Source organism: Dromiciops gliroides, chromosome 3 (genome assembly GCF_019393635.1).
Source record: "Dromiciops gliroides isolate mDroGli1 chromosome 3, mDroGli1.pri, whole genome shotgun sequence".
Taxonomy (NCBI): Eukaryota; Metazoa; Chordata; class Mammalia; order Microbiotheria; family Microbiotheriidae; genus Dromiciops; species Dromiciops gliroides.
In genome coordinates, this window is record NC_057863.1 from 287,145,165 (window position 1) to 287,168,026 (window position 22,862).

Here is a 22,862-nt window from a genome sequence, read left to right on the forward strand (position 1 = left end):
TTGCTATTGCAATCTACAGCAGAAGATGGAAGGGGATAGAAACAACAGCACAAGTGAAAATACTGGTTTGGCAAGAAAAGGACCACCTCATCAAAGGCCTGAGTAAAGGAGCTGAAAGTAGGGGTGGATGGCAAGGAACTTTGAGGTTAAAAAAAAAGGTAGAAGAGGGAGTTTTTATTTTTCTGTGATAAGAGGTGTTGTCCTCAGCTGAGAGTATGTGGTGATATAAGAGAATTTTAGGAATATCATCTAATAGAAGTGGGATAAGCAATCAATTAGAAAAGAGAACAGTGACTACCTTCCTGCTCTGAGACCACAATTGACCCAATAAGTTCCATGGTATGAATTCTTCCAGTCTGGTTTAGAGGCATGTAAAAAGGAGATAAGGAGAATGGTAAGAGAAATACAGGGCTGAGGTTTGGAAAGGGAAGAAAGATGATAGGACAAGGAGTCAAGATATTCCAGAAAAAAAGAACGGTGTGTGGGGGAAGCTAGGTGGTACAGTGGAGAAAGTACCAGCCCTGGATTCAGGAAGACATGAGTTCAAACCTGGCCTCAGACACTTACTAGCTGTGTGAACCTGGGCAAGTCACTTAACCCTCATTGACCTGAAAAAAACAAACAAACAAAAAAGAACAGTGTGGAGTTGAACAACTCAATTTTGATGTCAGAATTGGAAAGAGAAAAAACTGAAATCACAGCAGAGATAATGGCCTAAAAAGGTACTGAAGGGTGAAATGATTGGAGGTTAAAATGAAGTTGGAAAATAGGTTGTCAGGGAGAAATTAAATGATCAAAAGTTATGATCAAATAGAGGAATGTAAGACTTGTTTTCTCATTGTTTTAAATCATGGAAAAATTATAGTAATTGGAAGAAGATCCATGATGAAGGGACAAAAAATTGGAAGTTTGAGATGTTTGAGAAAAAACCCTATACATTTCAGAAATCATAAATTTATTGGTTACTCTCTTATGTCCCTTACTTGACTCTTGTTCCTTATTGTTTAAATATATTGAAATTCTTCTTAGAATATATTTTAGCATTCTTTGACATTATTGCTTTCCACATTTTATTTGCAATTCTTTGCTTGCAAACTTTAAAAGTGGCACTTGTCTAATTCTTCTACTATAAATGGTTCTAAATGCACTCTAAGATTGTGCATGATTGTTCACACCCTGAGAAAATGTATAAATTAGCTTTTCAACAGTGGTTGTCTGTAATTTCCTTTAAAATCATTATTTCTAATCAGGTATTGGAAAAACAATCACTGCACATCATTAGTTGGGTGAAGGGAAAGCAAATTCTTAAATATAAGATGTTAAAATGTTGTAGAAGAGAGTAATAGATATGGTCAGATTTTTTTTTAATTAAACCAGAAAAGTAGAACCAAAGGTTCCCTCTGGGTTGCCAAATAAAGTCAAAGTCTGATGAATCCAAGCATGAAGAATGTTAAACTCCAACATTAGCCTTTTCTCTTGTCAAAAGGAGGTAGGGAGAGGGTTAGTTGACATTAAGAAAAAAGTATGCTGACAGTTGTGCTTAATAAAACCTCAAGTAAAAGGAGAATAAGCATAAAAATAATTCAGAGGAATCATGACAGAGTTTGGATCTAATATATACATATATAGATAAAGCAAATGATTAAGATATACATTAAATATTTTTATAAATAATGCCAAGGAATACATAATAACAATAATTAATATATAAGCTCCTAGCATGTAGGAGAGTAAAGAGGAAGGCAGTAGGCTTAATCGCCCTTATTTTATGTTACTAAACTTTACATTGAAAACATTATCCTCTAATGGGAATACGTTGTAATATATTTCTCAGAATAAGTTGATATTTGGAAATTGTTTTAAAATTCATTAGTGAATCTATAGTTCATGTTTATGCTACCATCCTCTGAGATAGTTAACTCTAAAAGATGTTTGCATGGTTTTACATAAGAAAGGAAAAAAGATAGAGGAAAACGATTTTAGAGCCCCACTGTATGGTGAACACATAACAGCCCTGGTTTCCCACATATAGTAAGTAAGGTTTCACATTAAGGATCAGGGGCTTTGGATGATCTTTTTGACAGAGAGATTCCCCTTCCACATCCGTTCTACCAGCTGATATCTATAATTACAAAACATCATCCACATTAAGTTAAACTAGTACTCCTTCAAATATTTTTATCTGATAATGCATTTGCACTCTTAAAAAAACATCAAGGACCCCAAAATATGGGCTATATTTATCAATAGTTACAGTATTAGAAATGGAAATTTCTTAGTATTATAATGAAAATATATTTTATACTCAGGTACCTATTGAAAGAGTGTAGGGACCCCTTCCAGGGGCCCCTGGATCACACTTTGAGAACTTCCCAGTAATACTTTCATTTCCATATCTTAACTACAAGCTGATAACTTTTTTTTTTTACTTCAGATAATCCTGAATGTTAAGTTGTACCAGTTCTTCTCAAACTTTTTTTTTCAGAAACCATTTATACTCAAAAGTTATTGAGGATACCAAAAAGCTTTTGTTTGTCTTAGTTATATAAAGAGATATACTAGAGGCATCTGGAACTGAGTCATAAGAGCCAATTGTGAAATTTTCAGTGTGAGCATTGAACCTTTGGAAAATGGCAAACGCTTCCAATCAGGGCTTGATTTATTGTTTTGTTGATTGTATACACAGGTACACAAGATGTACACACATCTTTTTTGAAAACCAGTTGTTAAATGTTTACCAGTCTCCTCTTATTATATCTATTGACATTTTAGTATTCAAATTTAAATGTCTTATCCTGATTAGGAAAATAGTTTTCACCTCATGATCCACCTGAAATAATCATGGGGACCCACAGGGTTCTTGGTATTACATTTTTAAGAACTACTTAATTAGACCATAATATATTTGAATCATTTGCTTTCCCTTCACTTCTTACAGGGTAATATAGCCTAATAAATATGGCAGTGATCTTTGGTTTTTGGTTTTATTTTGTTGTTGGCAAGTCTTGTTTGGGGGGGCAGTGGTTTCTGGAATTTAGAAAGGAGGATTAAAGAATGGAGATCGTCAATCCTGTCCCTAAAGCCTATTGTGAAATTGTAGTTATTGTTTGTCCTTTGTTATAGAAGAGGACCATGACATCAGGGTGATGTCATGACTTGCACTGAATTGGATTTAAGTGAGGGAGGGCTGTGCGAAGTCACCAACCTTACTCCTTCAGAGCTATCAGGGTCCAGTGGCAAGATATACATCAGGAAGACTAGAGATGGCCCCATATTTTTAAGGCAATTGGAGTTCACACAGCTAGTAAGTGTTTGAGGTGACATTTGAACTCAGATCCTCCTGACTGAAGTACCAGTGCTTCATCTACTTATCTACCTAGCTGCTCCTGAAATTCTAATAATTGTTCCTGGATGGAAACCACATTATTTGCTTAGTATTTCCTATAGAATAATCTGATCAATGGAGGCATTCTGTCTTATCCAGTTATAAATACATGAACAATGAAAACACTAAAAGTAGGGTCATATAGCCTGATATCCCTTGCTTCCTGTGGCAACTGAGCATACTCTGGTTGAGCAGATTAATTTCTTTATAGGAACTGAGAGAAGGTTGAAAGGAGATTTACTTTTTTTTTTCCCTTGGGTGGGGCAATGGGGGTTAAGTGACTTGCCCAGGGTCACACAGCTAGTAAGTGTCAAGTGTCTGAGGCCGGATTTGAACTCAGGTACTCCTGAATCCAGGGCTGGTGCTTTATCCACTGTGCCACCTAGCTGCCCCCTGGAGATTTACTTTTTACAAAAGTTAACAACTTGAAAAATGCTAAATAAAAGTGAGGAGGTAATGAGAGAAATTGAATCTGATGAGAACATTGAGGATTTCAGTCGAGTTTTTTCTTCCTCAACCAATATCCCAAATTCTTTTAAGATTCAATTACCATAGGGGCGGCTAGGTGGTGTAGTGGATAGAGTACTGGCCCTGGATTCAGGAGGATCTGAGTTCAAATCCGGCTTCAGACACTTGACACTAACTAGCTGTGTGACCCTGAGCAAGTCACTTAAGCCCCATTGCCTCACAAAAAAAAAAAAAAGATTCAATCACTGTATTATTCTATGATTATCTTTGGTCTCTTCTTATTCTATTCCAGATAGGTCATGTTTTTGCACGTAAGCCTACAGAGAAAAAAAATAATAGTCATTACATTTTCTGTATGAGAATTATAGCTAAAGGACCTAGTACAAACTAGATATTAAGTCAAGGACATTGACACTTTGATTATAAACATGTAGAAAATGAAACAAAATGGGGGGGCAGATAACAAGATGATACAAATAGTACAGTATGCTGAGATATACTTATGTAGACTGAGGCTAAATTTTGGAAACAATGATTCATGGATCAATCAGTTGTTTCATATGCCAATGTTAAAAAGTCATAACAGAAAATATTTCATTCAAAAGTTTTATATATATATAACAATAACAACAACAACAATTTAAAAACAGGAACAAAAGTATGTTGTCAGGAAAATGTATGAAAAGAGAAGTTCATATGCTTATTTGGAAAGGCAAATGATAACACTTGGACAGCCCAAGTGCTCAATTTTTATCCTTGCATTGTCAGGAGAAATTAAGTAAGTACTTAAAGATGGTAGAGAAGGCACCTATATTGCATTTAAGGGAGGAAACAAACTCAGGTTACCCAGGATGAACAGATAACATGATCTATATTGGAGGAAAATCCAACTCAATGAGATCCCAAATCTGAGTATTTTTTGTTGTAATCGTTACTTTTCACATTAATATAACACCTTAATTTTTTAAATCCTGTGTAGTTTGTAGGAACAATAATATTATTCCCTTTTTTATATGAGAAAAACCAAGGATCAAATAGTTGAACTGATTTGCCCATGTTCACAAAAGCAATGTGTCAAAGCCAGGCTTATAACCTAAGTCTCTGGTGACTCCAAATCTAATGCTCATTGCACCATTTATGCTGCCACTTATATAAGTAAAGTAGCCATTTATACTTTCACATTCTGTCAGTATGTTCCCTTTAATCTTCCATGGGGAGTGGCATGGGAAGGAGGGAGCCTACTGAACTTCCTGGGGTCTTATTTATATCTTGTCATTGCTCAGATTCCATTGAGGTATACAGACTACCCACTCGTAATTTCTCATTCTTACAATGGGACAAGATCACCTCCTTTTCTGCTATCCTATAATACTCCTTTATTCTCCTTCACTTGCACATCTCTTTATTGTTAATATGCTGTTGCCTATTCATGCTTAACATCAATTTGATTTAATTTTTAATTTAATTTTTTTCATGTATCTGAAAAGTTTTTGATAGGTTTTAGTAGGTAGGACCTTACATTAGTATCCATTTGATTGAAATAAATTCTAGTATTGTTAATGTGAAACTGAGACTCATCATATCCTTTCTACAGTTATGATTACACACACATGTAGCAGGGGTGTGGAGGGGGGAGTCAACATACTACCTCACAAGAGCCAACTATTAAGTTTGCAGAAAGAGCATTTACACCTCAACTATTGGCAGGTGCAGATTTGATTTTTTTTAAAGTTGTTTATCATTAACTACTTGGAACTTGGGGAAACTGATGAATTGCTTGAGTTCAGGTGGCCTGAGCTGCCTTGCTTATCTACTAAGTCAATCAGGTGTCTGCAATAAGTTTGTAGAGCTGTAGGACACCTTTGGAAAGGGGAAGTGTAGGGGCAGCCCAGGTCAGAAAAGGAGCAGTTCATTCCTTCTGAGTCAGTGAGCCATGAGATCTGGTCTGTTAGGAGTGTGATCAGGCCCATGAGTAGCCACTACATTTCCAGCCTGGGTGAACAATCACTGACTCTTACAGCTCTTGAGCCCTAAATCAAGGTAGCTTCCAAACCTCTGACTCTTTCACTTTGTCTGAATACCTTGCCATTATAACATTTTCTACACCACACCTCTTACTGTAAAATCAAAACTGTCCTATCTGTATTAGGTGAAGACAACAGTGGAACACAGTGCCTCTCAAACCCCAGAGGTCACTGCCTCTACCTCTCACTCTGTCTTTCTAGCCTCATTTTACCTTCTCAATCTCACCCAACCAACTCTCAATGGAATCCAGAGGGATGAGTGGTTTGTTTTTTCTCTGAGGAGGAATGATGTTCCCAGAAGCTACCACAAAGAGACACTAAAGAGTATTTCTTAGACCAACTCACCCTATATATGCTTCATTTATACAACATTGTTTGCATGTTGTCTCTCCCATTAGACTACAAAATCCTTATAAATCACTTTCTTTCTGTCTCCAGTGCTTACTATAGTACTTGCTGCATAGTGCTTAAGTAATATTTGTTGACTGACTTCTACAAGTAGAGCTATCCTCCAATAGCCAGCAATATAAAGAAATTATTATTAGCACAATAATGTAAGAAATAAGATAGAAAATTTCCAGGAATGAAAGAATTTCCAAAATATTGATCACAATTTAGTTAGGTAAACAACAATGGAATTTAAAAAAACAAACAAAAAAATCATCTGTGTGTATTTGTTTGAATTAGTTAATAATAATTGACATTTATGATCCAATTTAAGATGTCATTTTCCTAAGTATTGTGATTTCATGGGAGACTTTTTTTTTCCCCTTTTCTATCATTTTGGTTTTCCAGGTGCTTCAAGAAGACTTAGAGCAAGAACAAGTTAGAGTCAATTCTCTCACTCACATGGTGGTGGTGGTGGATGAAACTAGTGGTGACAAAGCAACTGCTGACCTGGAGAAACAATTGCAGGTAATTGACGCATCTTTAATAGAATAAAAAGCACTCTGAGTATTTAGAATATTTCCAAACTGTCCTAAAAGAGTCTAGGGATCAATATTGTTTACATTTATCAAAATGCCCCATAATAAATTACACACACAAACACACACACATATTGGTTTCCTTTTGTTTTGTGTGTACTATTTTTGCTCATTAGCATGTTGGATTTTGGCAAAGCATCTCATTTATAATTGAAAGAAATGCATTTGCTATAACTGAACCATAAGCACTGAAAAATACTTGTTATAAATGATGGACATTTATAAAATTACATGGCTTTTGTCCTTAGACACTTATCATCTACTGTGAAAGAGAGGATAAAAAAATCAGTACAATAATCCTTATATCATTGCATATGGTTGTACACATTTGGGTATATTTTGGCTTAAATCCTATCCTTGGAAATATAACCGATAAGTATTATAGGAAGACATATTCTGAATTTTACATCAGTGACAGTTATAACCAAACCACAGTATGACATTACAAAATGCTACTATAATATTTACATTTACATTATCCCTATGAAACTATAAACTTATTATCATAATGTGGTGGAAATAATTAACATGAAGTAGCATATGTCTGTTAATAAAAGGTTGGGTAGTTATTTTTCTTATCAACTATATAAAAAGAGTTCATTTTATATATACTCAAGTGGCTAAAACAACTTTATAGTAAGTAATCTCTATTTAGATGAAATAGCATTTTTTTCCTAAAAGATTGCTCAAATATTCTGTAAATTGTTTCATTGAAAGTACAACTCATTTTTTTTGCTGTGATAAACATTATTCATATTGTAAAAACTGATATAGAAAAGAATCCCATTTAGTTAGGTTTAAAGGACTTTATCAATTTCAAGTTATTCTAAGTATTTTGTTTCCTAAGAGACTTATACAAATTTTTTGTAGAATCTTATCATTCCTTTATACCCTGTGTGTGGTGGTGGTGGTGGTGGTGGTGGTGGTGGTGGTGGTGCGGGGGAGTATTTGGGTTTTTTAAACATTATTTTGGTGAAATGCCATTTCTTGTGTTAACTACTCTGTATGCTACCTGCTAAATCTCTGAGTTTTATTCATATGTTTACAAAGCTTGTATGTATATGTATCTATTATGTATCATATATACATATATGTGTATATATGTAGGTGCATATGTACGTATATACCGAGAGAGGCAGATATTATTGGAACGATGTGATTTATACAATTGGAGCCACTGGAGGATTAGATTTTTTTCCTGATGTTTTATTTTCCCTGAAATTATGAAAAAAGAAATATTATTCTGGTTTATTCTAGCCAGTACAGTATCAATTTTTTTAAATGTTATAGATTGTTTATTATTAGCATTTTCGTGGTTCAGCCAGGGAATTCAGAGGCAGAATGTGATCCATAACCATCAACTTCCCATATCTATGAATTTGCCCTCCTTGAGCCCCCTTGCTTAGAATACATTCCTTTTGCACACTTTTCTCTTTGAATCACTAATTTCTTGTTAGAGTCTGCCCACATGCCCCTACGCGCCCCCACATGCCCCCACGCGCGTTTGTGTCTGTGTATGTATGACAGACAGCATGGCATAATTTTCGAGAGCTGGCCTGGGAGTCAAGAACACCTGGTTTTAAGTCATAATTCTCCCTTAAACTGATTGTATTACCTGCCGGAGGACAATCACCTAAATGCTTAGTACTGGACACACCCTGTACCTGTAAGTACCATTGGTAGACTTTGCTCACTAAGAGTTCCCTACACTAGGGGCAGCTAGGTGGCACAGTGGATAAAGCACCGGCCCTGGGTTCAGGAAGTCCTGAGTTCAAATATGGCCTCAGACCCTTGACACTTACAAGCTGTGTGACCCTGGGCAAGGCACTTAAGCCTCATTGCCCCACAAAAAACAAACAACAAAACAAAAAATAAAACAAACAACAAAACAAAACAAAAGTTCCCTACACTGATGAAATAGCAGTTCTGATGTGTGTATGTGTGTGTGCACGCCTGTGGAGGAGGAGGGGCAGGGCGGAGGCGAGGGGGGGGATCACAGCATAAATGAGAATTTACTAAATCAGAGAGGACATGCTAAAATAGTTATGAAGTAAAGCTGAATTTGATATCATTTCCTTAATCTAACAGTTGGGAAAAATGATAGCATTCAGACCAAAGAATAAACCAGTAGAATTAATGTGATATATGGGAAGCTGTTCAAAATGGAATCTATAGGGAAAGCAACAGGTCTGCTGACTAAATAAACTTGCTAAAATATAAAGTATATGATGTAGGAACCTGCAGGTTATGAGTGGTCTTTTTTTTTTTCTTCCTATTTGAAGAAATCATCAAATAATGTTTAAAAGAAAGGCAGACATGTCCCTGTTTGGAGAAGTGAAGGAACTTATGGAATAGCTAACTTCCTTTTGGCTTTATTAGAATGATTAAGTCACAGAAAAGATGAAAAACATTCCTAAGAATGATGCAAGCAAAGGGAGGAAGAAAACTGACATGAAAGAACCTGACTCTGCATATTATGAAAATAAGAGTCCTTCCTCAGACATTTAGTAGCTGTGGCAACTAAATGCTCTATGCCTTATTTCCCTTATCTATTAAAATAAGGAGTTTGGACTTGATGACCCTTAATGTTTTTGTTTGTTTGTTTGTTTTGTTTGTTTGTTTTTTTGCAGCTCTAAATCTATTATTCTATAATCTTCTTTTTAGGGAAGGGATTGAAGCATAAAAAGGAAACATTTACCAGAGTTCCATTCTGGAACCAGTGGGAGGAGGGGGAGATGGGTATGACCCAAGTTAACTTCAGAGAATGAGCAAAAAGCCATTCTGATTAAAACCTGAGGAGATTACCCAACTTCTGGACAGAGGATGAAATAAAAGGAGCCTATAGTTGCAGTCTGGAGCCAGGAAGTCATCAGCTAAGAATCACATACTATAAAAGAAAGTTATAGATGTCAGCAGGATAGTAGTTGTCTTTATCCAGCTTTTCTATGCAAAAAAGAGATTGTCTTCCTCTATGATCACAGAATGTTAGTGTTGAAGGAAAAAAATAAGTAACATGTTTTTCATTTAAGGCAAAAATGTGTCTTAAACAATCTTATTTAATTATTGTTCATCTAACATCCAAGCCATTTTTAACTTGAAGAAATTTCCAAAGTGCCAAAATTCATCCATGTCTAAGAATTTTTCTCTCCCACCAAAAGAATTGGAGGTAACCTTTATAAGAAAGTAGGTGGCACGGTAGATAGAGTGCAGGACCTGAAGTCAAAAAGACCCAAGTTCAAATCCTGCCTCATAGATTTAGTAGCTGTGTAACAGTCATTTCTCTTTGCCTCAGTGTCTTCATCTGTAGAATGGATATCATAATAGCACCAACATCCCAGGTTTATTGTGATAATTAAACGAGGTAATTAATAGTTGTAAAGTGTTTAGTGAGTACATAGTAAAACACTAAATAAATGTTAGCTATCATTATTATCATTACTAAAGGATTCCTGAACAAGGAAAATATCATAATATGTTCAAATACAGCTTTGAGTTAACATTCTAGAACAACAATCATTATTCAGTTGATTCTTTGACCATTGTCTGCAAGGATTATTACAAGGGCTTCTTCCTAACAATCAATATCTGTCTTTTCTGAATGGAGAAAAGTGGGTCATAGGGCCAACTTCTTCAGGGGATAGAGAAAGAGGTATCTTCCCTTTGATGAACATTCACTTCCCAAAGGTATAGAAGTCAAGGATCTTCACAAGACCTGAGGTAATCACTTAAAGTTTGGTTTCTGCCCTTGATCCATTTCTCTAAGAAAGGCCTTTCTGTTCCTCTCCTGTTCCCACTACTTTCAACACATTACCTACCTTTCTAAGTAGACAAGTTTAGGAAGGGTTATGAGACTTGACAAATATTGGTTCTTATTATTTTCAGAGAAGCTGAAGCGGAACTTTTTAATGTGATTCCATGTTATCTATGCCCCTGCTTTGCTTCATTGAATTGCCATTGTCCTGGACAGTTAAGTTATTAATGACTGCTAGCACATAGTAGATATGAAATAAATGCTTATTAACAATGGATAGATTAAACAGCAACTAAGCTCACAAGGAATCTAATTTATAGGAAGCCCATATATTATTTACAATGTGACACCTATCTTCTATTGTACCCTGGGATCTTATGCACAATTTTCTTTCTTATTGATATGTCCAGTCAGAAATTAAAATTTAGCCAAAAAACTACCTATTATCAAGCAACTCTGATGTAGGAAACTAGTCTATAGTTAATGGAAAGAAACATGAGAAAAAATAATAGAGATTTTAAAGATTTAGTAATTATATTTGCATTTTCTAATATATAAAACTAACTGAATAGATCTAGAAATACAAAACAGTGGTACTAAATATTTAAGATTAAATATTTGATGAATCGTTATCAGATTTTTTTGTACATATCATTTTTTCTAGTTGAATATGTAGAGAATAAAACTTTTTAAAGATACCCTTTCTCTGATTTCATTTGTAAATATTAGAAATACCTATAGAAACAGAAAAATGCACAATAATCTGGATAACCTAATTGAAATGTTCACTTAGTAGTTTAAACAATTCATTGACTCTGTGATCACATAAATTAAAAAATAAGATTGGAAAATACTCAGGGCCAGTGTTGATAGGAAAAAGAAATTGAAAGGAAGAGGAAGCCCATTATCAGGTTACTAAGGCTATTCACTTTAGGGGAAAATAATGGGAGATTGTTCAGATGTTTCTTCCCAGTTCTTTACCTTCTCCTTTCCTAATAGACAAATTTATGAAAGGTGAGGAGAAAAACCAGCATTCGTCTTTAAAACTATTGTAAATATTTTGACCAAGGCAAGTGACAGAAATGGTGCCAGGAAATTACACAGGAGCAAATCATGTGTAAGTGTGGAGTGTGAATGGGAACACTGCAGATTTTGATGTACAGACTCTTTAACAGTTTCCAGGAAACCAACTGACAAAATTCATGGTCTGCTAACTTCTGTGTGACTATTTTTTTCTCACATGGATTACATGCCAGCCCCAACACATTGACCAGTCTTTCAGATTGGCAGCAAATTCTTATACCACTCCAGTCCTCCAGAAGTGTTCAGCACACAGCATGAAAGGCTTGGAAAAGCAAAATTAAGACCATCTGGTTTGCCTGTGGTGGAAGTTCCTGTATAATACCTCTTTTTCGAATGTGGTTTATCACTAAATATCAGGGTCAGGATTAATGGCAACTAATGGTGTTCCCAGTGTAGTTTAAAGTAGCTACAAATTATATTGGTTTTCTTTTTTAAGGAAGTTCAAATTTGTTTAATTAGGGTCTCTGAAGGAGTGATAGGATCACTACCTACCAAGATTTCTCCTTCCCTCTGAAATGTAAATTGGGCTTAGTTTTGTTTTTGTTTGTTTTGCTTTGTTTTCCCCTGAAAGGCTACAAAACTTTCCTAGGGATTGATAAAAGGAGCAACTTCCTTATATTCTCTGGCCAAATTGATTTGGCTCTCTGATCTAAGGGCCTAAAAAGACACTCCCATGAGGAGATGGAGCCCTTTAGACTTGTCACATGCCCCAAGTCCCCCAAAATTCCCACTCTCTGACCTGCTAACAAAAACTTATTGTACATAGAGGAATGAGAGGGAGTAGATGGAGACTATATCTCTACTGAATATTCTTTCTATGATAAAGGACAAGAAAACCTTTTGTTAACTATTGAATGATCTATGACTGCCTCATTTTTTGAACTTGAACTAACAGGAGAATAGCCCTGGCCATAACAGAAAAAAAAAGTATATTTTGAAAATTCAGTTTCAAATGTAACTGACAATCTTTTACCATTTTTTTGAGGTAAAACCCATGTTGTAGAAACTTTAGAAGTACAGTTTTCTCAAGTATTTCTTTAGCAGCATGTTGTACATAGTAAGGCATTATGCATTACATTTTTAAGGTATTTGATGGTAGCTTAATGTTTCCAAGAGGCAGTGTTGCATAATGGCTAGAGGATCAGTCTCCAAGAAAACAAAACCTGAGTTAAAATCCAGCCTCTGATAAGGTCTGACTATGTGACATTGGGCTACTTATTATACTTCTCAGTGCCCAAGCAACACTACAGTTCTAAGTTGAATGGACCTATCTGTAGGAGCTTCACCTTAAAGTTCCATTTAGGAATAATATCATATGCTAATCATTCAGTCAATCAATAAGCAATTATCAAGTGTCTTCTATTTAGCAGATGTTCTGCTAAGCGCTGGGGATAGCAAAAACAAACAAACAAAAAAGGCAAAAGAAAGTTCATGACCTCCAGGAGCTCACAGTCTAATGGGGGAAGACAAGTAAACAATATGTATAAGCAAGCTAGATATTTGGATAAATAGGAAATAAAAGACAGAGGATCCTATCCCTATACTACTTTCACTATTTCCTTTTTTGTAAGCACAACTGATAATAATGTGCTATTTGCATACCATATACACATATACGTATATATGTATATATAATTTATTAACATTCCTTTCCAATTTTGAGTTTCAAAATATCTCCCTCCCCTCCTCACCTACTGAGAAGGCAAGCAGTATAATACCAATCATACATGTAAAATCATGCATAATATATTCCTATAGTAGACATTTCCAAAAAAATCAAGAAAAAGAAAGTGAGGAAATTTTACTTCAGTTTTCACTCAGTTTATCACTTCTCTCTTTGGGGTTGAATAGCATTCTTTCATCATTAGTCCTTTGGAATTGGTTTAGATCATTGTAGCCAAGTCTTTCAGTTTGTCATCATTATAATATTGCAATTACTGTACACAGTGATCTTCCAGTTCTTCTCATTTCACTTTACATCAGTTCATATAGCTCTAGCCATGTTTCCTCCCCTGAAATCACCCCCTTGACATTTCCCACAGGAAGTTAGTACTTCATCACAATCATATGCCATATCTTTTCAACTGTTCCCCAACTGATAAGCATTCCAACATTTTCCAATTCTTTGACACCACAAAAAGAGCAGGTATAAATGTTTTTCTACATATATAGATCCTTTTTCTTTGATCTTTCTGAGATACAGACCTAGTAATGGTATTGTTGGATCAAAGGTATATGTGATTTTATAGCCCTTTGGGCATAGATTTATTTATTTTTTTATTTATTTTTTATTTATTTATTTTTTTTTTTAGTGAGGCAATTGGGGTTAAGTGACTTGCCCAGAGTCACACAGCTAGTAAGTGTTAAGTGTCTGAGGCCGGATTTGAACTCAGGTACTCCTGACTCCAGGGCTGGTGCTCTATCCACTGTGCCACCTAGCTGCCCCTTGGGCATAGATTTAAATTGTTGTCCAGAATGTTTGGACTAGTTCACTACTCCACCATTAGTGTACCTATTTTTCCCCTCCAGCATGTGTCATTTCTGACAGGTATGGGGTGGTACCTCAGGGTTGTTTTAATTTGCCTTTTTAAAAAACCATAATGATTTAGAGCATTTTTACATGAGTATAATAGCTTTGATATTGTCTTCTGTAAACTGCCTGTTTATATCCTTTCATCAATGGAAAATGGAACTCAGTTCTATATTACATATATATTTGAGAAATGAGGCTTTAATGGAGAAACTTATTGTAAAATTTCTTTATATGACTTCATTGTGATCCTTTTTAGCAAAATATATTTCCCTGCTTATCTTTTTAATTAGATCTGTTTTTGCTTTTACTTTGCTACTCCTTCCATTTAAAAAAAATCAACTAAAGTATATTAGATTCTGCTCCAACCCTTTAACACTTGTATGTCTTTCTTTTTCAAGTGTCTCTTGTACACAATATATTGTTGGATTCTGGTTTCTAATCAATTCTGCTATCCTCTTCTATTTTATGGGTGACCTCATCCCATCTACATTCAGAGTTATAAATACTATGTATTTCCTTCCATCCCATTTTTCTCTTTCTTTTGCTCTCTTTTTTATACTGTTTCTCCTTAAAAGTCTATTTTGTAGGGGCAGCTAGGTGGTACAGTGGATAGAGCACCTGCTCTGGAGTCAGGAGGACCTGAATTCAAATGTGACTTCAGACACTTGATACTAACTAGCTGTGTGACCCTGGGCAAGTCACTTAATCCCAATTGCTTCACAGACAAAAAAGTCTATTTTGCTTCTAACCACTACCTCCCTTAATCTGTCCTCTCTTTTATCACACATTCCCCCCTTTCTTTTATTCCCTTCCCTTCCTAGTTCTCTTTTGGGTAAATTATATTTCTATACACATAGGAATGTGTGTATGTATGTTTATGTGTATATATGTGTGTATATATACATATACATACACACATATACATATATATATATATATACATACACATACACACACACACACACACACACATATATTCTTCCCTCTTTGAACCAATTCTGATGAGCCCGGAGTTCAAGAATTGGCTGCCACCCCCCTCCAATTCCCCCTCTGCTATAAAAGCTATTTCTTACTTACTTCTTTCATGTGAAAAAAAAAAAAAGAAAACATTTCCCTGTTTCTACCTCTCCCTTTCCTCTTCTTCCAGTGTACCTCTCATTTTCATTTCTTCATTTTTGTGGAAATCATTCTGATAAAACAACTCATATCCATGCCCTCCATCTATGTAAAACTTTTAACTGCCCTAGTAATGATGAAGTTCTTAGGTTTTGCATGTATTATCTTCCCACACAGGAAAGCAAACAGCTTAATTTTATTGAATCCTTTATGTTTATTCTTTCACATTTACTTTTTAAATGCTTTCCTTGACTCTTGTGTTAGAATGTCAAATTTTCCATTCAGATCTGGTCTTTTCATCAGAAATGCTTGAAATTCTTCTATTTTGTTGAATATTCATTTTCCTCTGAAGAATTATACTCAGTTTTTCTGAGTAGGGTATTCTTGATAGTAATTCTAGTTCCTTTGCCTTCAGGAATATTTTATTACAAGGACCTTCCCCCTCCCCCTCCCCCCACACACTCCTTTAATGTGGAAGTTGTTAAATCTTGTATGATCATTACCATGGCTCCACAGTATTTGAATTGTTTCTTTCTGGTTGCTTTAAGGAATTTCTCTGACCTGGGAGCTTTTCAATTTGGCTATGATATTCCTGGGGGCTTTTCATTTTGGGATCTCTTTCAGGAGGTGATCAGTGTAATCCTTCTATTTTTATTTTATTCTCTGGATCTAAACTAGGGCATTTTCCTTGATAATTTCTTAAAATATGATGTCTTTTTAATCATGGCTCTTAAGTAGTTCTATAATTCTTAAATTATCTCTTGTTGATATATTTTCCAGACCACTTGTTTTTCTAATTATATAGTTCACATTTTCTTCTTTTTTTGGTTCTTTTGATTCTTTTTTGTTTGTTTCTTGTTGCCTCATGGAGTCATTAACTTCCACTTGCCCAATTCTAATTTTATGGAGTTCTTTGCTTCAGTGAATTTTTATGCCTCTTTTACCAAGCTATTGATTCCCTTTTTGTTTTTATTTTTGGCAGGGCAATTGGGGTTAAGTGACTTGCCCAGGGTCACACAGCTAGTAAGTCTCAAGTGTACGAGGCCAGATTTGAACTCAGGTCTTCCTGAATCCAGGGCAGGTGCTCTATCCACTGCGCCACCTAGCTGCCCCTATTGATTCCCTTTTAATAATTATCTTACATCATTCTCATCCTCCCCTCCCAATTCTTGTACCACTCTTATATATTTTCTTTAACTCTTCCAGAAATTTATGTTGTGCTTGAGTCCAATTAGCATTTTTCTTTGCATCTTTCTTTGTAACTGTTTTCATATTGTTGTCTTCTCTGCCAACTTTTAGGGTCAAATATATACACACACAAACACACACACACACACACACACATATATATATACATAATTTAGATTCTTCTGACTTGTGGATAGGGAGGACCTGTCTCAAAATTCATGCTTTTGGAGCAGCTAGGTGGTGTAATGGATAATGCACTGGCCCTGGATTCAGGAGGACCTGAGTTCAAATCTGGCCTCAGACACTTGACACTTACTAGCTCTGTGACCCTGGGCAGGTCACTTAACCCTCATTATCCTGAAAAAAAAAAGATTCATGCTTTTTTGTGCTGCTATTTTTAGAGCTAGTACTGGGGATCAGGTGAAAGGCAAGCATTACCTGGTGAAGGGCAGCACCCAAGCCACAGAGATAAGTTGAACTAGGCCTCAAATAGTATCTAGACATTTCTGGCCCAACCCAGTATCTAGACAGCCCTGCCCAGAGCCACTGTAAGAGTCTAGGCCAGACACTTACTATAAAAATGGGGCCTATGGGGACAGCTAGGTGGTGCAGTGGATAAAGTACCGGCCCTGGATTCAGGAGTACCTGAGTTCAAATCCGGCCTCAGACACTTGACACATACTAGCTGTGTGACCCTGGGCAAGTCACTTAACCCCCATTGCCCTGCAAAAAAAAAAAAAAATGGGGCCTAGTCTTCACCACCACACTCAAAAGTAAGTGGAACCTTCCCATTCCATCTACAAGAAGAAAAAACATTTGACCCAAACATAGGCTGAATCCCTGAAACTATAATAGTAAAAAAAATGTCAGACAATGCAGAAATACCTTGGACTGAGAGATACCTAGGAGATAAACCTAAAAAAAAATAAAGTAACTCCACAAGTCCAAGTAAAATCTCAGAAAAAAAATGCCCTTTCCACAAGGACTACAAGAGTACTTAAAAGAAGTACTTAGAAGATATTAAACAAGAGCTATGAAATTGAAAATGCAGGGAGGAAAAATGACTATAAAACTTGCTCAAGAGTGAAATGTGCTAGAAAGTGGAATTACCAAAACCCAAACCAAGAAGCCAAATGACCCCATGACCATTTTAAGGCTAAATTTCTCTGTATATATAATGAAAGTAAGAAAAAATAATTATTTGTTTACTTGTTTTAATTTACCAATGACCCATAAGTGTATGATAATAGAACATAGGATTATAAGATATAATTAGACTTTGAAGAATACAAATTAGGTCACAGACTTGAGAAACGATCTATTCCAACACTTTCATGTTACACAAAATTTAGGTAACCATCACTCCTTTGGCAGTACATTGTCTTCATGAACTAACTGGATTTCTGAGGGTTCTCATTGTGGCGGCATGCCTTTATGATTAAATGGAAAATAATTATCCATCTCTGTCTGGTTTTTAAATATAACCTGTGGTCTAGGCATGAGCCAAGTCTGATTTTGAGGACTGACCCAAAAGAGTTATTTTCTCCTTTGTTTTATATTCCTACCTAGAATTTTTTTCTGGGAAATTTTCAAGTATAGCTCATTTCTAAATGTGTACAAATGTGATTAACAGAATTCTTAGCTCTTTATAAATACTCAGGGAAACAAATGGTTATCAGGTCGATAGGAGACTTTATTTCCCATGAAGAAAATATGCAGTTTTCAAAGAAATTGGGGGAACACTTTAACAGATAAAGAAAACATGTGATTCATTTATGTTAGCACTTAGACTCCCTTCAAAAAGGAAATGAGTTGCAAATTTGGTACCTTGATACTCCATGTGAATCTTTTTCCTTTACACATAGAAACAAAATACCTTTTAGAGTCATAATGCCAACTCGTGGTTTGAATTCATCCCACCCACCCAAGAGCTATAGTCAATATGCTTTTTTGCTACTGGAGGGCAACCTCTTTTCCATTAGACCTGCATTTTACGAATAACGCACTATTATACTGAGGGATGAGAAGATTCCAATCTTTTGCTCCCTCATACTTAATCCTCTTAAACTCCTTGAGCCAGGAGGCAACATATTTGTTATTATCATAGCATTACAGAATTATATATTTTTTTACAGATAGAATGGACCTCCCAGACCATCTAGTCTAACCCATACCACAAAGGAATTCTCACTATAACTTCCCACACAAGTGGTTATCCAGACTCTGTTAAAATATTACTAAGGACAAGAACACAGTGTTTTACAAGGCCAGCTGTTCTGCTTTTGACCAAACCTAATTGCTAAGAAGTTTCCCCCAATATTCCGATTATATTAGCCTTTTTGCAACTTATACCCATTGCCCCAAGTTCTGCCATCTGGAGCTAACCATTCAAATTTATCAAGAAGAAATAACTTGTGACAAGTTTCCTGCTATGAGACCTCATTTGGAGTTGTCTGTTTTTGTTTCAAGGTGATAATGGGCATATCCACTCTATGGGGAAAGAAATAAAATCAATGAATTGAACAACTCATTAGGAGTTAGGGGGATTTGCTGATCAACCCCCACTATACAAGAAAGAGTAGAGTGATAACAATCTATCAGTCTACCAGCCAAAATTATTCATTAAATATCTATTTTGTGCCTAGTTCTGTGTTTAGGACTGGAGATACAATGGATAGCAAAAATAGTCCCTTCCCTCAAGAAGCTCATATTCTAATGGGGGGTGTCAACGTGTAAATAACTAGGTATACACAAACACTATATACACACAGATACACAAATATATATGTATACACACATATGCACATACAGAGGGAATGAATAGATGGATGGATGGATAGAGAGATAGATAGAGATAGAGAGAGGAAGAGAGAGGCAGAAAGAGGCACAGGCACCGGCACAAAAACACAGAGACACAATGGAAGGTGATCTCAGAGGGAAAGGTACTAAGGGAAAGGTTGGAGCCAGAAAAAGGCTTCCTGTACAAGGTGGGATTATACTGAGTCCTGCAGGGAAACTAAGAGATGGAAGTGAAGAGGGAGAGCACTCCAAGAATGACAAAAGTCAATGCAAAGGAATGATTATGGTGTGTGTGGAGGGAAGGGAAATGCAAAGAAAAGAAGAAAGCAAGGAACAAGCCAGGTTATAAAAATTTGGGGACCACTCAGTACCTATAAACATAAGTTTAACTATTAATTATCAATCTCCAGTTCAAAGCCCATCCCTTCATGAAACCTAATAGAACCTATGCCACATGATTTTTGGCATTTTAGGTATTTTGTCAAATCTATTTTCTCATTTAGGAAAAGTAGCCATTTTATCTATGAAATGTATTCATAAAGAAGAATTTATGTGACCTTTGGCTTAATGGATCTTAAGATATAATTTATATTCATTTACCCATGGGGAGATTTGGCTTTAAAGAAAATGATCTTATTTTCAGTTCCTAGTTATCTTTTTTTTTTGGGGGGGGGATGTTAGTTAAACAAAGATATCAGTATAGGTAGGTGGAATTTGGAATACAGCATCTGACATCCTATAGGCATAAGTGCAATTAAGAGGGCCAATTAATAATGGGGGAAATGGTTCTACAGCTTTTGTGTATCTAGCAGGTGAAGTCAAGATCAGGGTTTAGAGTGTCAGGCCAAATCAATAAGAAGACACAAGTTCCAGAGTTACATCTGGTGATATGGGAGAAATGGGTTTTAAGGATCCAGACCAGTCAGAAGCAGAGCTAGAATCCAGGAGGACTCAGGGTATAAGGGAGGCAGAGGATTAGGTCTAAACAGGAAAATGAGAAATAATGTATGAGAATCTGATAGAAGTTATCAGTTCCTTCAAACAAGTATCTGAATATTGATCTTCAGATAAGTGTTCCTGGTCCCCTGCCCTGATTTTTAAGCTCACTTCATTGTGTGAGTGGATAAGTAGTAAGGGTGGGTGATGCTCTCCAGAGCGAGGCTAGGCATTTCTGGGACTCTGCTCTAGTGATTGCAACAATGGTCAGCCCCCTATGTCCCCTGAGCTAGTGGTGTCACACTGAAATGGATCCCTGAGGGGCACATTTTGATTAGAAAACTCCATGTTAACCTTATTTATGTCTGCTTTATTTATTTCATTAAATATTTACCAATTATATTTTAATCTAGTTTGCTGCACTTGGGCTGTGTGTTTGATAACTACAAGGAGGTATCTGAACATGCCTCTCCTTTATTCTTTGTCATTTGTATTACATTCTAGCTCCAGGACTGAAAGACAAATCCTGGGCTTTCACATAGCTCCCTACCATTAAGATAAGAAGGGGAGAGTTAGGGTGCAGCTAGGTGGTGCAGTGGATAGACCACTGACCCTGGATTCAGGAGGAACTGAGTTCAAATTCGACCTCAGACACTTGACACTTACTAGCTGAGTGACCCTGGGCAAGTCAATTAACTCCAATTGCCTCACTAAAAAGAAAGAAAGAAAGAAAGAAAGAAAGAAAGAAAGAAAGAAAGAAAGAAAGAAAGAAAGAAAGAAAGAAAGAAAGAAAGAAAGAAAGAAAGAAAGAAAGAAAGAAAGAAAGAAAGAGGAGAGATATTATTATACTGGATTTAAAAAGTAAAATGGAAATAAGCAACTCTCTTACAGTGCAAAAAGGATAGAAGTAGAAAAAATATATGTATATGTGTGTGTGTGTGTGTGTGTGTGTGTGTGTGTATGAATCAAGAGATATATGAAATCCATACATTTTGTCCTTTGGTGATTTGCTTTCCCATCACCAAACTTGGGACTGAAAGTGACCATTCATCCACTTAGCCTCCTCATAGCCTCTATATTGGGGTTCCAAAATTTTACTTAATAATAACAAAGGGGGGGACACTTATGGGTGAATCTCACCTCCCCAGACCTCAAATCTTCCTAGCTTTGCGAAGATCTCTGCTGCACTAAAGCAGTTTCAGAAGCTGGGATGTGTTTCAAGAAGGTAACTGGGAGAAAAGCGCATTATAGTTAACTGTTATTGAAGTATTATGCTTCTGTATATTTATAGGCTACCATAATGTATTCATTGCTTTACAAGGCATTAAACTCTAAGACCAGTGAGAGGCCTCAAGGAATTTAGAATCTGTGAGACAGAACAACAGGTAACAATAAAAACATCAGGCTCAACAGAATCTCCTGCTTCCACACCCAACATCAGAAGATAGGCACTCATTTATGTTCTGCCCCTTAGGTTTTCAATTCTTTGTTACCTCATATCCCAGTTGACTAGCTGGGTGGGAGCTAGAGAGAGCAAAGTTTATTATGCTGCCATGGAACATTAAATAATGGCCCACAAATAATAGAAGTGACAACAACAACAGAGTCTTCCTGGATTTATTCATTAGCATTTTATAAACTCATAAAAATCAATAATATATGAAACTGACTGAATCAGGAGACAGAAAAATGTGTCTCTCAAAATTAGAGGCTCACAACATTTTAGCATAATCACCAAAGTAAGATTTCTCCTAATTAATCAAGCAGTCATAATGATCCTTCAAAACATAATCCTTGTGAATATTTTGTCTTGAAACTCTGTGAATCTATAGCTTTAAAATATGTGTAGGGGCAGCTAGGTGGCACAGTGGATAAAGCACTGGCCCTGGATTCAGGAGTACCTGAGTTCAAATCCGGCCTCAGACACTTAACACTTACTAGCTGTGTGACCCTGGGCAAGTCACTTAACCCCCATTGCCCCGCCAAAAAAACAACAAAAAACACCAAAACAAAATAAAATATGTGTAAAGCTATTTGGTCTCCTTTCTGTGAACACCTTGAGATTCTGTTTTGAATTATGGGTATTATTTAATTCTCTTAGCTCATTTGCCCCCAACCCTGTGCAAGAACTGAACATTTCTGAAGATTATTCAAACCTGGGTTTTTATTCAAAATTGCCACGCAAACAAAAGGCAAAGAACAACCTTCAAACAGTAAACATTACTTTGGGACTGAATGGAATATTACAGTAACCACAACATCAGCCATGTTTCTGAGTGAATGACATAGCATGAACTTCCTATTCATTTTCCATTCTCCGTCCCAGAATAGTTTTGGATCTAAGCTCCTATTTCAAGAATGAACTTGTGGGCCCAATCAGTTTCTCTGTATATAGCTGGCAAGTAATCCTGTATAATCATGAAACCAAAGAAGTCAGAGAAGGGTCACGCCTCTGTCTAGGACTGCCTCCTCAGCCTCATACCCATTCTAGCTGTGTAACTCTTTGTCCTCTGTCAATATGAATGTATGGATCACCTGGATTTGATGGAGCTGCCATATTATCCAAGTGGATTCTATGAGATCCTGGATTAAT

The 22,862-nt window shown here is 36.1% G+C and overlaps 1 protein-coding gene across 1 annotated transcript in view; it reads left to right on the forward strand.

Moving 5' to 3' along the window:
* DMD (dystrophin) overlaps positions 1 to 22,862 on the forward strand; it is a 2,325,391-nt gene that overhangs the window by 645,637 nt on the left and 1,656,892 nt on the right. Inside the window, 1 exon segment of the mRNA XM_043994767.1 lies at positions 6,673 to 6,792. Coding sequence (XP_043850702.1) covers positions 6,673 to 6,792 — 120 coding nt within the window.